Source organism: Leuresthes tenuis, unplaced genomic scaffold (assembly GCF_036924035.1).
Source record: "Leuresthes tenuis unplaced genomic scaffold, fLeuTen1.0.hap1 SCAF_4, whole genome shotgun sequence".
In the NCBI taxonomy this organism is placed as follows: domain Eukaryota; kingdom Metazoa; phylum Chordata; class Actinopteri; order Atheriniformes; family Atherinopsidae; genus Leuresthes; species Leuresthes tenuis.
The window spans coordinates 35840369-35857994 of record NW_027325358.1 but is presented as its reverse complement, the minus strand read 5'-3'; the positions used below and the strand labels follow the sequence as shown (position 1 = coordinate 35857994).

At 40.8% G+C, this 17626-nt stretch overlaps 1 protein-coding gene and 1 long non-coding RNA gene across 2 annotated transcripts in view; one reads left to right on the top strand and one right to left on the bottom strand.

Annotated features, from left to right (window-relative positions):
• Positions 1-962: 962 nt before the first annotated feature.
• On the bottom strand, positions 963-6658 carry LOC140304846 (uncharacterized). The gene is made up of 4 exons (XR_011915297.1): positions 2711-6658; positions 2395-2492; positions 2092-2299; positions 963-1856 (listed from the first exon to the last, which is right to left on the bottom strand). It is a non-coding gene; the product is annotated as an uncharacterized lncRNA (long non-coding RNA).
• A 6445-nt stretch (positions 6659-13103) lies between these two features.
• The window catches only part of hoga1 (4-hydroxy-2-oxoglutarate aldolase 1), a 34250-nt gene continuing 29727 nt past the window's right edge, over positions 13104-17626 (top strand). Inside the window, exons 1-2 of the mRNA XM_072383634.1 lie at positions 13104-13521; positions 14604-14732. Of these exons, the coding sequence (XP_072239735.1) occupies positions 13308-13521; positions 14604-14732 (343 nt within the window). The 5' untranslated portion in view covers positions 13104-13307. The remainder of the gene's footprint in view (positions 13522-14603; positions 14733-17626) is intronic.

The following is a 17626-nucleotide window of genomic DNA, read 5'->3' as shown; positions in this document are numbered from 1 at the left end:
TCGGATCAGAACATTCAACAGTGACAACAAGCAGATGAACAATTGACAAATCTCTTATTCTTTCTCATATACTAGCATTCCTCTTTTATCTAAAGCCTGAAACTGATATTTATTCACAAAATACTTATGATTTTGAGATTAATTGGTGTAAATTTAGCTAAAAGTGTTTGAAAATGTGGTTAAAATATTTCTACCAGTGTTTTTTATTTTCTTTTTTTATTTGTTTTTACCATGCTGTAGGAATTTGCTTCATTCAGCCTAAAGAACATTGGTAATGTCCCACTTTGTTGTTTGATGAGAAGACCTAGCCTTCAGTCCATGTTCAAGTTAAAGTTTGATTGATGGGGCTGAGCTCATGTCTTGTTCAGTTAAATTAAATTAAATAAAATGAAATTCGATTCAATTGAGTATAATAAAGTTAAACTAATTTCAAATCACTTCAATTTAGCTTAATTCGGTTTTATTTCTCTAACACCAATTTAGACAAAAGTCGTCTCAAAAACCAGGAAAGGCGGCCAATTGCTTTGACTGGCTGGGGGTTAAGAGGACAGGAAAGAGGTGCGAACAACAAGCACAGAACATAACACCAGACCAGGGATACCTGCAGAGAAAGAGAAGCACAAGTTAATGACAACATTAATGTCATATGTACATAGAGAAAAAAGATAACAGAGTGAGAAGAGGTGTATCATGGGAGGTCCCCCAGCAATCTAGGCCTATAGCAGCATAGCTATGGAGGGTTTCAGGGTCACCTGAGCTATCCTCAATAATAAGATTTATCAGTAACTCTTTCTTTTACAGTCCACTAATTACCATGTCATTACCTAATAAGTACTCTGCAAGTTTCATTGTATTACTATGTAATAAAAACTCATTTTATTGTGTAATTACAATCAAATTACTGTTTAACAGTACCTAAATTACCCACTATTTAACAATGGATAATGCAATAAATTGCCACATATTATCAGTTACACTGCATTATTTTGCAATTAGCCACTAATTGATTACTTACCCCCTTGTGATCAGGTATCAGGATCAGTTAACAGGACGCCTATTAGTTGTTCACTCTACAAATCTGATCTTTATCTTTAAAATGGACAGAAGAAAGCCATTGTTGAAAGAAAGCCATAAGAAGTTCAATGTAGGTTTGCCATAAGCCATTTAAGGAACACAGCAAACGTGGAAGAAACTGCTCTGCTCAGATTAGACCAAATTTAACTTTTTGACCTACTGTTTGGTGGGAAACTAGCACTGCACACGTTCAACAAACCATCCCCACAATGAAACATTGTGGTGGCAGCATCATTTAAAAAAAATGGAAATAAAGATTCTGACAGACATGCAGATAGTATCTTATCATTTAAACTAGAGACTGAATTTTACACTTTATAATGTCTTTAAATAAGTGTCGTAGAAGGCCAGGCCTATGCTCTTTTGCAAGTCAGTGGTTCCACTCTATGCACCTTAGGTTCATCCTCAAGGCCTTCTCCGTCAGATTTCCTCTGTATCGGTAGATGTCCTCTTTATAATTTCGCCATGCTCATTCAAAGTGCTGTGTATGAGCACCACTGCCAGGATAAACAAAATGTCTTTGGTGATTAACCTGATAGTGAATAGATCCATCACGTGACAAACCATCGTATGCACCCCAGTAGTCACTGATCATTGAACTTCCAGGTTTGGCATGCTTTCTTATTGGAAGGAATCTCCTCCTGGATCGATTTTTCACAAGTTTTAATATAGGTAGCCTTTGGGAGTTTTTCACTTCTAGAAGTCCAAATATCCAAGAACATCCTCTCCAGATGAGTCCATGTTGCACACGTCCATACTGAACAATAAACAAAAATCTTTTCCTAAAAAGAGACGATGACCACTGATGGTTAGTCAATACAGATCAAGATCTTTGTAGAAGTTCAATGTTTCTTACGGGCCCTGTAATGTTTACAGGCTGCATGACATACCTACAACACCACAATTTTTATGGCTTTACATTTTTAACTCAGCCATCTTATGAAATGTTTGCAGACAAAACTCAATAAACAACTGTAAATAATCCAGTAATACTAACATATTGAAGTAAAACTTTACCTTTCTTTTGTGTCTGAATTTGCTTTCATCTATTGCCACAAAAGCCCCTCTTCCATCAATTTGCATTTTTCTTCGTCTCTCCAGTCGCCTTACTGCCACAGAACAGATTTTCCGCAGAAGTGTAGTCACTCTCGTCAGAGATTTGCTGCTGCCAGTCACCCCATCCTCTATCATATCCACCTGTCTCCTTCTCAACCCCTGTGACAGACTGGTACAAAACATGAAAATTACTGATGCTACTATTTGACAAAATAAAAAATACATGTGCAGAGTGAGTCTGACAGTGCATAAAGTTTATTATACCTGTGCATAATGTTCATCCATGAGGGAGATCTTGAGAAAATTGACCCCTGGCAGATCAAGTGATGCCTCTGCCTCTGTGGTTCGTCTTTCTGCGGCTCCTGAATCACATAACATACTGTAGTTAAGTAACAGGAAAATCCTCCTTCTCTCCAGGAGATTGAGACTTGTGGAAAGCATTGCAGTTTGTCCTATGATTCACTCATATTTGCTCAGAAAGACTTCATTTCTATTAACTATGTAACAGAATTAAATGGTTTTATTTTCTACAGCAAAGCTTAATGTGATTGTCTAGTTGACAATGATGCTTTTTACTTACCATCTATATACATTCTTTGTTGTGTTTGTTTTTGTCAATTTCGTTCTGGAATTGCATACCAGGCGTTGTTTTTTCCTGGCCAACAGTTTTCCTGCCTGCAGCCATCCTACCAAATGTTTACCCCGTGTGCAGTCTTCTGAAGAAGAATTCTTGTCAGAGTCATTATTCTAAAGAGGGTGAACATTTGAAACATATTCAGTTATTATTGCTATTATTTATTATCATTGTTGGGATATGACTTAACTGTATGTAATTTAGATTAAAATAATATTGTGCCTACTGCTTAAATAATGTTCTTAATTTTGCTATGGAATGATGCACAATCTGGGTATAGTGCATTAGAGACACTGCAAAAACACTCTGTAACATAATATTAAACTACTGTCATAATATTACATGACTGCAGACGTTTTTATGTCTTTAAGACATAAAGTCATGTGAAACAATTGAAAGGAATTAGCACACAGATACATCCAGTGATGTAATCTAACCTGAACTAAGAAAAAGGGGAAAAAGCACAGCCTTTTCAAAATTTATGATTTCAAATAGTGACTGAACCAAGTAATTGGCAACGATTAAAAATGGTGTATATAATTATTTAAATAGGAGTACTTACCATACTGTCTCACTGCTTTTATACAAAATCTAGCAAGACATATGAAATCTCGCATTAAGCCTCTGGTAGGGTCACCCAAGGCAAACAGATCCTAGATGAGGGACCAGACAAAGAACAGCTCATAAGACCCTCATGATTGAAAAGATAACTGGATCACGTTATCTTATCGTTATCACCGGGTCACTGGGTCCTCCACCTGGAGCCAGGCCTGGGGGTGGGGCCCAGCAGCGAGTGCCTGGTGGCCGGGTCTGTGCAAATGGGGCATGGTCGGGCACAGCCCGAAAATACGACGTGGGTCCCCCTTTCAACGGGCTCACCACCTGTGGGAGGGGCCAAGGGGCTCAGGTGCAATGTGAGCTGGGTAGCAGCTGAAGGCAGAGACCTTGGCGGTCTGATCCTCGGCCACTGAAGCTGGCTCTTGGGAAGTGGAACGTCACCTCTCTGTTGGGGAAGGAGTCTGAGCTGGTGCGAGAGGTTGAGCAGTTCCAGCTAGATATGGTCGGACTCACCTCGACGCACGGCTTGAGCTCTGGAACCAGTCTGCTTGAGAGGGGTTGGCCATTTTCCTCGAAGCTCTGGATGTTGTAGGTCTGTCTTGGCTGACTGGCAGATCGGGTTGGTGGTCCCCCTCTTTAAAAGCTCTGGAACCAGTCTGCTTGAGAGGGGTTGGACTCTCTTTCACTCTGGTGTTGCCCATGGTGACAGGCGCAGAGCAGGTGTGGGCATATTCATTGCCCCTCGGCTGTGTGCCTGTACATTGGAGTTTCCCCCGGTGGATGAGAGGGTAGCATCCCTCTGCCTTCGGGTGGGGGGATGGGACCTGACTGTTGTTTTTGCTTATGCACCAAATGGCAGGGGAAGGCGTTCCACCGTGTCCCTTGGAGGAGTCCTGTGGGGGGTGCTCCGGGAGTATGGAGTCCCCTTGATAGGGGCTGTTCAATCTCTGTATGACCGGTGTCAGAGTAGTAAGTCCACAGTAAGTCCAGTGTTTCCAGTGAGGGTTGGACTCCGTCAGGACTGCCCTTTGTCACCGATTCTGTTCATAATTTTTCATGGACAGAATTTCTAGGCACAGCCAGGGTGTTGAGGAAGTCCGATTCGGTGACCTCAGAATCGTGTCTCTGCTTTTTGCAGATAATGTGGTTCTGCTAGCGTCGTCGGGCCGTGACCTTCAGCTCTCACTGCAGCCGAGTGTGAAGCGGCTGGGATGAAAATCAGCACCTCCAAATCTGAGACCATGGTCTTCAGCCAGAAAAGGATGGAATGCCCTCTCCGGGTCGGGAATAAGATCTTTCCTCAAGTGGAGGACTTCAAGTATCTTGGGGTCTTGTTCACGAGTGAGGGACGAATGGAACGGGAGATTGACAGGTGGATCGGTGTGGCATCCGCAATGATGCGGGCACTGCACCGGCTCGTCGTGGTGAAGAAGGAGCTGAGCCAGAAGGCAAAGCTCTCGATTTACCGGTCAGTCTATGTTCCTACCCTCACCTATGGTCACAAGCTGTGGGTAGTGACCGACAGAAAGAGATTGTGGATATAAGTGGCCGGAATGGGCTTCCTCCGCAGGGTGTCTGGGCTCTCCCTTAGAGATAGGGTGAGAAGCTCGGTCGGAGGGGCCCCGAGTAGAGCTGCTGCTCCTCCGCATCGAGAGGAGTCAGATGAGGTGGCTCGGGCATCTGGTTAGGATGCCTCCTGGACGCCTCCCTGGTGAGGTGTTCCGGGCACGTCCCACTGGGAGGAGACCCAAGGGAAGACCCAGGACACGTTGGAGAGACTATGTCTCTTGGCTGGCCTGGGAACGCCTCGGTGTCCTCCCGGAAGAAAGTGACCAGGGGCAGGGATGTCTGGGTTTCTCTGCTCAAGCTGCTGACCCCGCGACCCGATCCACGGAGAAGTGGTAGATGATGGATGAATGGATAATGAATTTAACAGAGAGCCAATAAAGCTAAAGCAAGCTAAAATCTCACCTGCTAGTTCTCATTAGAACTCTGGCTGCAAGATCAGCCGGTGGCTTTTTAAAGAATTTTTTGGACAGCTCAATAATAAAAAATTACAGTAGACCATTCTTGAAGTAACAAATGTATGAAGCAGTTTTTCTGCATTACTCTAACACAGGATGCTCCTGATATTGGCAATATTATGAAGGTGAAAGAAGGCAGTCCTAGAAACCTGTTTTATATGTGAGTTAAAGGACAGATCCTGGTAAAAAATAACTCCAAGGTTCCTCACTGTCGTACTGGAAGCCAAGGAAATGCCATCTAGAGTAACTATATTGCTTTACAGTGTCTTCCTGAGGCTATAAGATCGAAAAACAACTTCCAACTGACTGTTTTCTCTTGCTTTGTATATAAATACAGCAGAGTATCATCTGCATAGCAATGGGAATTTATGCTATGCTATCTAATAATATTACGTAATGGAAGCATGTAGGAAGTGAAAAGTATTGGCTTAGGCCCAGAATCTTGAGGATCTTCATGACTAATTCTGGTGCACGAGGAAAATTCTTTGTTTACATGGCCAAACTGGAATTTATCTGATAAAAATGGTTTAAACCAGCCTAATGCAGTTCCCTTTTCTGTAATAGAATGTTGTGATTGAGTGAATCAAATGCCGCACTGAGATCCCACAGGACAATGAAAGATATCTTAGATATACTTAATCTAAAAAATCTAAATCAGTGTTTTCTGTGCAACACGTTGAGAATAGCAGATGAGGCTCCTTATTGTGTTGGCTGCATGTATCTATATATATCAGTGCTGGTTTTCTGTGCCTCATCTCTTCACCACCACACAACCGCAACAGTAAGATCTGATCAGACATGGACCAAATGGACCAGTTTTTCGCCAGAATAGTTCCAAATCGTTCACTTAGCGGTAAAGTCATTCTTTGACAAAATAAATTAATCCTATTCACCATGGACATGCCTGAGAGTGGCTGGTGAACTTATGGAGATGCTGCGGGTTAGACTGTGGCTCCTCTTATCTTCGGATTTGGCAGAGGTGGAAGAGAAAGCTAGGGTGGTTTGCAGTGCAGCTCTGGCAGAGATCTTTAATGTGGAGCCTGTTGTGTCGCCGCTTTGTTCTCCTGTGTTCTTGCTGCGTGGCTCTCCTGTCTGTGTATGGTCGGGTGTGGCTTGCTTGGAGGTCTGGTTGGACGCCCCTTTCTCAGCCTCCAAGGGGATTGACCGTGATGCTTCCTTAAATCCGCCATCTAGCAAAGGACGCTCCAGAGCTACAGGCTGTATTTGTCTGAACCACAGCAGAAGTTGGATTGAGGAGAGGAGATTATCACCTTTTGAGTTTTTTTTTTGCTGGAAGGCAGCCAAGACAGAACAGGACCAGTTCCTTAAATAGACTCCAAGGGTCTTCACCTTGCCTCGTCAGCTATGATTAAGCCAACAGCCACATCCGAGCCAAAGTCAGCAATTTCATGGGCCACAGACTTCAGTACGTGAGTCTCAACAGAGACTTTGTTACAGTCGCTGCTTCAGCCAGGTCCCGTGTCATCACTGCAGCCACTGCTTCAGCTTGAGCCTTCATCAGAGTCCCCTGTGCCCTGACCTACAGAGCTCCAGCCACTCATGATGCTACCTGAACCTCAGATGAGTTAGGATGAAGAGCAAGCATGATGAATCCTGTTGATCATCATGATCATGATCATAACTCTCGTATCCAACATTATAGTATCAACCAACCAGATTGGTTCTGATGATGAGCCTACGCAGCTTGGCAGAGCCCATTTAACATCTGCTGAAAGCTTGAAGAGACAACAGTCTGGTGAGCAGCTGCATTGTGGAAATCATGGTAATCTGGTAACTGACATCCATGTCCACTGCCCTGCGTCGCCAAAAGAGGGGGTTCATCAGCAAATCTGGGAGTAAGACTCAAGTTAAGGCCATCATAAATTATCAAAGACATATTGCTGTTATTTCTGGTGCAGTGGCTAACTTTCTTGACATTGAAGTAGCTACTGACACAGGTATACCTTTCCAGGAATGAAATTCTCCCATAAATACAAATTCTTTGGATGGGTGGCTCCTGGCCCAAGTTATTAAGTCCACTGCGCCATTAAAGGTAACCACATCCAGAGACCATTTAGAAACTATAAAATCCCGTCTGTTTCCTTCACCCGAGTCACCTTTAGTCCTTGGTCATCCTTGGCCCAGATCTCACAATCCTCATATGAACTGGGAGACTGGTCAAAATTGCAGCCAGTGCTAATTTCCATGGTTCTTGTTTATAGTCCGCTGTTTGGTTAGGAAACAAACCAAAGATACAGTCATCAAAATTGAGGCCCATTTCTTGGCAGAAGACATGTTTTTTTTTCAGACTTTCCCACAGTGTAGTTATCTGGCATGGAATCTTGAGTAAGATATAACCTGTGAGCACAGTCCTGCAGTCACAAACAATGCAACTAGATGCAGCAATTCACCCACTGAGAAATCCTGAGGCTGCCCTGCAGAACCAGTTTCTCTCTAGCGAAACTCAAGTTGATCAATTCCTATCTCAGATCAACAAAGTCCCAGGTGCGCCTCAGCATCCTGGCTGCAATCATCGGGTATTAGTCATACGACAAGGTGATAAAGAACATTGCAGCAAGTACAGTCAGGAAAATGAAACTGCAACTTGACAAAGACAGTGACTTTTTTATTCGATGGCCTCAAATCTGTTGAAAAAAATCAACAACTATGTATTTATTGTAATAAAATATAAATATAGTTTTCACTTTAATATCTCTTCAGTATTATTCAGTGCTGAATCTTAAAACTTGATAAGTTACTTGTTTTTTAGCTGCAATTCAGAGGCATCTGTTTAATCAAGGCCTTTATCAAAATCAGCCATTAGTTATGATGTAAGCATCAGGGGGACATCTTATCTTATTATTTGGAGGATCAAAGCAGCATACAAGGACAAACTCTCACCAGTGCATGCACGTGCACACACACGCACACACGTATTTACTAGGGCTGGGCAAATATTAAATTCTTTAATCGCGTTAATCGCATGATTTCCTGTGATTAATCACAATCAATTGCGTTGTTATACGCAAAATCCAATAAAGAATTCAAAAGTAGCATATAACACACTTTTATTGGAACTGTACAGTCATATGATCGAAGTACTCCGGTGATAAGACAATTAAACGTTGCAGTGCTTACATATAACTTTGACACTGTCGACCGCGTCATCTGGAAGAAGTTTGAAATGAAAATGGTCGTGTAAAAGTTCCGTTTGTTTAGTCCACTTCATCCGTCATTCTTTTTTTTTATGACTGTTTGCTGTGAGCGCTGCAGCAGAAAGCAACATACTAGGCTCGCTCACAATGAACTTTTTCAAAATAAAAGCCGATGAGAAACAGACTTTTACAATAAAACTAATAAATAATAAAAACTACATTAATGGGAGACAAATAATTGTCGGCGATAATGAATTCATTAGTTAACGCAAAAATAACGTGTTAATATGCCCAGCCCTAGTATTTATATATATTCAAGTCTGTTAAAAGAGGCCACAAGCCTACCTCAAATAGCTACCTATATATTACTGACAGCAACGTTGCTTTTGTGTTTGACAGTCACACTCTCTACATCTACAGTCAGTCAATTCCTGTAGCAAACAGCTTTAAAACATGTGCACCTGCAGCCAAATCCAGTCTTTAAACCCACTCTTTGCTGTATTTCTCCACAAAATCATCAGCATTGTTAGGAAACTAGATACTTTATTTAATTTGTCTCAGATTCTGCTATACAGGAGGACAAACTTATGCTCATTTAAATAAGAAGAGGATTATTTAGGGGAAGTCTAAACAACAATTCCATTTCAGCAATTAAAATATATATATATATATAAACAGAACTGAGGATCTCTACAAGCAACTTTTGGGGAAGTTGAGAAAACACAGGTACAACTTGCAATACGTCTCTATTCTCGCTCCACACCTCCTGCTCACAACACTGAACAAAAATCCAGGTGAATTCAATGAAGAGGGAAAATATCTGAGGGGATTTAGTCACTACTCCCCTAAATCATTACAGTTATTATATCTGAACATGAAAATAACATTAACTTAAACTTAAGTAAAACATTTTTTATTTTTATTTATATCTTGAGTCAGTTTTATTTATTGAGAATTAACAATCATTCCAGCAAAGTTGAGCTCAAAAAGGCTGTCTTATAAACCCTCTGAAATCGTGCACTATGCCCATTAAGTCAAAGTTGATCTAAACAAGCTGAGTGCAGAAAATGGGAACACGATTGAATTTGTCACAAAGTTGCTGCAATTAGAATATTTTCCACACGGTGGCAGTGGCGTAAAGCCCCAGATCCTGCAAGCACAAGCGCCATAAAGATGCACCACTCAGGACAGGTGTCTATTTGTTTGCTCACAGCTCATTGAGGTCATCTTTCATGATTAAGTGAGATGAAAGTGTATGCGTCATTTTATTTCAAACAGCAGTGGAGCAACTTTTCTACATGCCACTTATCCTGTCTATGGTGTTCATCTTGCAGATTTAAACCATTGTTTTGTCTGTTGATGTTACCAACACAATGGACTAGACCATTTCAAACTGAGATGTTTCATAATATGAGACTGTCAAACTAACAATTAACTCACAAAAAGTTTTGTTAAGCCGACAGCAATGAACCACTCACAGGCCAGCCGATTTGACTGTTATCAATCTATTCAACGGACGTTATCAGCACACATCAGTCCCATTTATATGTGCTAGTAGGGGCCTACAAAACCTACTGCCCTACCAGTAGGAGGGCTGTTATCAACCATTTCTATCAGTGGGCCATTATTTCAGTGAGCCAGTACGGGGAGCACTAGCTGAGCCACTTCATGGGGAGGGCATCAAAAAATGGAAAAAGTACAGAAGAAGAGTAAACATTTTCTATATTCGCTTAATCCATCAGTCAGGTCGCGGGGGGGCTGAAGCCTATCCCAGCAGTCATCAGGCAAGAGGCAGGGTACACCCTGGGCAGGTCACCAGTCCATCACAGGGCCACAGAGAGACAGAAAACCATGCATGCTCACTCCTAGGGACAATTTTAGAGTCACAAATTAACCTAACATGCATGTTTTTGAACAGTGGGAGGAAGCCAGAGTACCCAGAGAGAACCCACACATATGCAGGAAGAACATGCAAACTCCACACAGAAAGGCCCCAGGTGGAGATCAAACCTGGAACCCTCTTGCTGTGAGGCGACAGTGCTAACCACCACACCACTGTGCAGCCCAGAAGAGTAAACATCAATTTAAAAAAGGAAAAAGTGTTTGAGCATGTTCAGTCTACAATGAAACGAATGCATCAGTTGTCGTTATTAAGTCCCATTAAAGTGATTGCCACTACAATAATAATAGCTTGCATTAGCGTAAAGACATTTTTTTTTTATCAGGTTGCCAGATCTCGCTCCCGTCTTTTACGTTTAGCTTGCCTAATAGCATATTTGTAGCACTGTGGTTGTTGACCTAATAGAGGCAGACTGGTCATGTAATGCATAAAAAACGCAGGTACTAGTGAACCTGGCAACCACTCCTCGCAGGTTAAAGAGCCACTTTCCCAAAAACATGACTCCTATTTAAGTATGTATAAATCATTTAGATTTTACATCTGGAATGTGTTAACAAACCACTTTTCATATCACATCGACTGGTTGTCCATTCAAGCCGACATAAACATATACATATACATATGTCTATCTGGTTATATGTGTATTTGATTTGATGGAAGAAGTTCGGCCGATTAATATAGGGATGAACGAGTAATAGTATTATACTAGTGAATATTGCAGACAAATAACATACACATACATATGTCTGTCTTAACAGAAGATGTATAGCAGGGGCAGGGCAGGATATTCGAGGTGCTGAGAGTGCTACCTGTTGAAGAATGATCTTTATTGTTATTATTTATTATTTTTGTGGTGCATGACTTGACTGCAGGCTGCATATGTTTTAGTGTTAGGCAAAATAGGGCGAGTGCCCTGCCGTGGGGGTGTGGGATGTTGACACGTCCATATCCATGCCCATTCCCATGCCCAGAAGCCCATTGTCACCCACCTACGTAAAATAAAGCAAAAACACTAGCCCAAATCCAAAATTATGAACATGATTGGGAAAATCATCAATCCCTTGAAGGTTCTTTCTGACAAAAAAGGAAAAAAAATCCAAAGACTTGATTTCATCCAGGCTAGACAATCAAATGGTCTTAGAAACTACATCTGAAAGAGGCTGACACCAAACAGACATGAAAATGACTTTGTTTTAGGACAAAATTAAAGCCATTTTTGAAAAGACCTTGACCTGGTGAGTAACATATGTCAGTGTGAAGATTATGAATCAGTCCTGCCTTGAAATATTGACCTCTGAACGTTGACCTCAATGCAATTAGGATGGCTTGTTAATCATTAACAGAAGAGGCTGCAGATATGGGACAAACTGTTATAGAGAGCTCTTGACTTCAGCTATGTGACTATACCCATATGGGTATAGCCATAGACATATATATGTATATATATCTATGGGTATAGACACCAAGTTGGGGGCGCTATCAAATCTGGTAAAAAATTAATTTTCACCAATTTCACAATTGCATTTTTAAAATCTGATCACATGAATGTGTTTTCCGCCCCTTTAAGTATCTCTATGTACTCTCAATTTAGTATTTACCACTCCAAATGATAAGAAATACCACCATTTTTAAAAGAAACTGCAATTCCCTTGTGCCGTGTATTGTCACCGATACAAATTAGCGCCATATTTGTAGTTCTTTCAAGTTTCTAAAGTAGGGTTTTAAAAACATATATTTACTGAATATATAAAATATCTAGTGAAGCCGAATTAGTAATTACACTTCATCTATATGATTGATGCTTTAAAAGATGTAAAGATGTTGGTTTATGTTATATATTCTAACTGTTATTGTAGAAATGTCGTTTTCGGTTAGCAGCTTCTTCCGTTTTGCAAAGTAGGGTTGTGAAAACATACATCTAGTAAATATATCAAATAGCCAGTTGGACTGAACTCGTAATTACACTTCATCTAGATGAGCAATACAAAGAAAATTAAATAAGTTTATTTCAGATACTTTTAGAGCCGCACCATGTAACATCATACAAAATCGACGTCGTACTCGTAGTACTTCCGGTTTGCAAAAAAGGGTTGTTTATAGGTCACATAATAATTATATATAGCTACGCACGAAATATATACGCAAAATTTGTAAACACATTTTTACTCCAATACGATTCAGAACCTACGACATGATCAAATAATATATTTACGATGAATATATTATGAGACATACACTTTGAATAAATAAAGTTGAAAAAACAAACATAAAAAAAGCACATGCCTAAAAAACGAACCTTCTCCCCCTACTGGCTCAATGAAATAATGGCCCACTGATAGAAATGGTTGATAACAGCATCCTGACCCCACCAGTCGCTTTATTAGGCCCCTACTAGCCCATATAAATGGGACTGATGTGTGCTGATAACGTCAATAGACTGTTAATAGTCGAATCGGATGCACGGGCCAAAGGCATAGGACCTTTCTTCATAACTGTTCAATGTTTTCATCATTTGGTCCACAGCTCTTAATCTACTGGTTTCTGTGGTGAAGGCAGAGTTTTGGATGGAACAGAAACCACGCAGCTCACTGAGGATTCACTCCCGCACATTATCGTACTGGATGAACCCTTTTCGACCCGTTGCGGAGCTGAGGCAGCACAAAGCCGCGCTAAGATGTTGGTGGTAGTTTTAAACAGATGGCAGGGTGATAAGTTGGTCTGATTCGAGTCTTTTGTGAGAGTAGAAGGGACACCAGACCTTACGCACCCAACAGAATACGGGGTAGCTTCAGCCACTCGATAATATTTGAAGAGGTGGGTTAGTGATTAACTGAACTTGGTCGCAGCAGCAGCAGAGTTCCCAGCACACAGACAGAACGCTCCTCCGCCAGTCTGTCCGCTTCACCATGCTGTGTGTCCGGACTTGGAGAGGTCTGACTTCCCTCTGCAGAGCAGTTCACTTGAGATCATGGAAACGGACACAGAGTCATGCCGCAGCTGCCCGGCTGGATCTCAGCGGTATTTATCCGCCGATTGCTACTCCTTTCACCGCTAAGGAAGACGTGGACTATGAGAAACTGGAGGAAAACCTCCAGAAATATGCGAAGATACCATTTAAAGGTCAGACAATAGATATATAGTCCTAGTTTACGAACCTAACAATGGGTTGTGCGGGATCAGTGTAGTCTGCACTGGACGGGCCTCCAAAAATAATGGTTCATCCAAAGGCCGAGACTTTCTACAGTGAATTAGATTCGGATAGACCCCAAATGACCCACCCAAACAGAGCAGTTTGCATTAGGCTGGTAAAAAGGTCAATTCATTCGCAAATGAATAAACATGTTTACCATTTTTTCTTCTTATCAACCTCATATTTATAGCCGTTTGCTTAGGGATCAGACAGACAGGACAAAGTTCAACACGCTCGAAAAAACGTAAACTCACCTCACAGATCTGCTGATAATGTCATGTCGCCCCCTTCTGTTCATTTACTGCTACTGTAGCTAAAACTGCGGCATGTGTGCAGTACTACATCTGATCCTGTAGCAGCAAAATAGCTGCTTGTTTGTGACTGTGCATCATACTCTTTTATTTACAACGCTTATATTTTATGTTACTACTGCTTTAATTACTAATATACCTTGTGGCATAATGTGTACCAGATGATCCATGTTTCCTCCTCAGCTAAGCGGATCTCAGCTTGTATTCTTTCTTGTGATGAAGTGTTGACATAACGTGAATTATATTAAAGTTCAATAAAGTACTTGAATCAATCAATTAATCAGTCAACACTTTGACCATTGTTACTATTGATGCCCGTGTTTTTAAAGCTTTTGTCCGTGCCGCCATTACAGCAGCTTCACATGGTGCTGAACCATTCTTACTGTTATTAAGAAAGCCAAACCTATTACTATACACAATGGTGGAGTCTCGTTGTCATGTGGTATTTTACGATTGAAGAAAATGAATGCACTGGTTCTATGTCTCCCTCATAAGGTTTCACTGCACAGTCAGTGTTGTTGGGAATGACTGTAGGGCAGAAGAGGGCCCGAAGCATAGTGCATTTATAACACAGATTAAAAAGCCAGTGTATAGATGAACTGTCAAAGTGAAGTACTTGTGACTTTCTTACTCTTATCCAAACAGAATGAATTTGTCTGCAAAGATAACAAACACAGAAATGATGTGTTTTGGTGTTGTAGGTCTGGTGGTTCAGGGCTCCAACGGTGAATATCCATACCTGACAGAAGAGGAGCAGGTGGAGGTGGTGAGGACGGTCCGACGATCGCTGCCGGTGGAAAAACTGCTGATGGCTGGGTCAGGCTGTGAATGTAGGTGTGAGTGTGTGTGGAGTCAGTAAATACTACAACAATCAGCAGGTCAGGTGTTTTTTTTCAATTGGTTCAATGATAAAAAACAAAAGAAAAGACAGTGGCAATAACACCATTTCTGTTGGTAAAATCTCTGCGTGTCTGGATCTGTTCTCACAAGTTTACCCATATGAAGAGCAAAGCCCCCTTCACTTTCCCTGAGACAGCCTGAATTAAGTAAAATTTGTTCAGAGATACAAACATCTGGATTTGAATTATATTGGAAGATTTGGTAGAATACCAACTTGAGGGGTACATATGAGGACTTGTCAAACCTGGATCTACTTTCATGCTTTTCTGATATGGTTTTTATATTTCATATTTTATAATGACCTTGATTTAAGGTTGATTGTGGAGGCATTTTAGTTTTCATCTGCTGATGACTAAAGTTAGATGGAGGCTCAGCAGTTCAGCAGTATCTAATGCGCAGAGATCATTTGCCTCATGTTGCCTCAAGTTTCCTCTGCCTCCTTCGTCCTCTACTTGAAAAACCTTGTGGGTTCTTACTTCATCAGTTATTTCACATACAGAGTATATTTATAGATACAGTATGTCTATTCAGTCTTACATGGGCATTTATGGATATGTTTTGGCTTTATTTAAGTTTGATACTCCACATTTGTAACTTCTTTACATTAGGCCAGTGGCACATATGGCAGCTCAATTACATGCCAATCTTTAAATGTTCACATTTAACAAAAACGCTAAAGTGAAAAGTAAAAAAATTGAATAACTTGAATATTTTTTTTTAGCTCACAATGTTCAAATCACACATCAGTCAAGTTTTAGAGGAAATCTCACTCTTGCATCAAATAAATCTCTTGCAGCTCTTTTTGTTGGTCTTTCTAAGGTGATGCGTCTTGAAGGGTTTTGCCGCATTTGCTTGGATGGAATTGGATGCTTAAAATTGATGTCAGTTACTTCAGAAGCAGACATAGCGATGTAACAGCTGATAATGTTAAATCAGAACCTGACTTGCTAATTTTGTCCACTAAAGTTTGGTTCTGGGACCCGTTTTGCTTAAAACCTACATGGTTTATTTAACTGAATGAAATGTTTAGATCTTTGTTGAAAAACCTAAACTACCCTAAATAAATTACTGTGAATGAATAACTATAGAATGCACCTGAATATAAGCCGCACCTTCTAATTTCAAAAAGAAAATCCATTTTGTATTTGTATAGTCCGCACCGAATTATAAGCTGCGGGTGTCCACATTGTAATATGAGATATTTACACAGAAAGATGTAACACGTGAGGATTTTTAAACTTTTAATTAAATCGGTATGGTAACATAAACAATTACATAATGCAAATGCTTTTTTTCCCGAACACTGCCTGTAACACAGATGGTTTTAACTTAAAAACCTATCGGTAATCCACAAATACATGGTGTAAAAGCTTTTTTGCCGAACAGTGCCTGTAACACGGCTGGTAAAAAAAAAAGTAGCCTACCAGGAAAAGTCATTGATCGCCTTCTTCATCTTCCTGTTGTACACTAAAACCATCAAAGTCATCTTCTTCAGTGTCCAAATTGACCAGCCTCAGAACTTTGTCACTCACGTCAGTCTCTTTGTTGTCGCTCTCACAATCTCATTTTTTATCTAAAAGCTGCATCATATGCATTTCTTAGTTTGTTTTCCATGTTGAGGGTGAGTACAAATGACTGATTTACAATAATTTAGCAGTGTAAGTGTGTTTGCTTTATCATACAATTTCAGTGGACCACTGTGAACTATCCATTAATTTTATTGGTCTAATGTTATGAGGCAAAATGTTTTTGGCAGCAAAAAAAACCATACATTAGCTGCACCGTATTAAAAGCTGCGGTGCTCAAAACCTGGGAAAAAAGTTGCAGCTTATAGAATTTATGGTACTGATTATGAGAATCCAAGTTACAGAGTATAAGTATCTTTGAATTAATAAGGATGAGCAGGAGACTCTCTGATGAAAGAAGGTCAAAGAGAAGTTTATTCTGTTTATTCTGTGGGAAATATTTCTATCAGTCTTGGATTATTGTGATGTTTTTATGCCTTCATTCCTTATCCTTCAAACTCTTGGATATTCTTAATCCATTGTTTTTTTTTTTCATGAAGATTTTCCAGCTCAACAGCTTTCTCCTCATCATCGTGAGCTGTATGCAGATGTTGTCCCACCCTTCTTGTCTGTAAGACATAATGGACTCCGAGGTTTTATTCATCAAGTCTTACTTTTTTCTAACACTGCAGTACTTTGCTCCCATCTTTTGATTTGGCTCCTTATAGGACAAAATCCATTGATCATGTTACAGGTGCTGGCTCCAGTTTTGCTCACAGCGCAGCAGAAACTTAGAAGACTGACTTTTATACAAAGTTTTATTTAAGTTAACCTACTTCCAGCCATTCTTGTTTAAGTTGTTAGTTTTGTCCAAACTTTTAATTGCTTTTTATTATCATCCATGGCTAGAGGAGAAGGAGGAATTGGACCCAAATGCAGGACTTACAGGTAGGAGGGAGGCAGGTGAACAGTGACTTTATCGCAAGAACTAACTAAATGCACTGTCAAAAAAATCAATATAGTAATTGATGACTAATAAGAAAATAGAAACCAAACCAAAAAAAAAAAACAGCCATGAGGCTGAGCAGGCAGGAGGGGCCACTTCGCCAAGAGGGGATCTCTCAGGTGGCCAACCAGGAGGCTGGTTACACAGGGAGCCCCCTGGGGACCAGGCTGGAGGCCAGTAGAGCAGAGCAGGCTCAACTGGGCAGCCTTCAGGTCCAGAAATTAAGCTGGCAAGGCAGGCACAGGGGCTGCAGCTGGGGAGTCGCCTGTAGGACCCATAACTGGTGGGACACTTGCAGGTTCAAAGGCAGGTA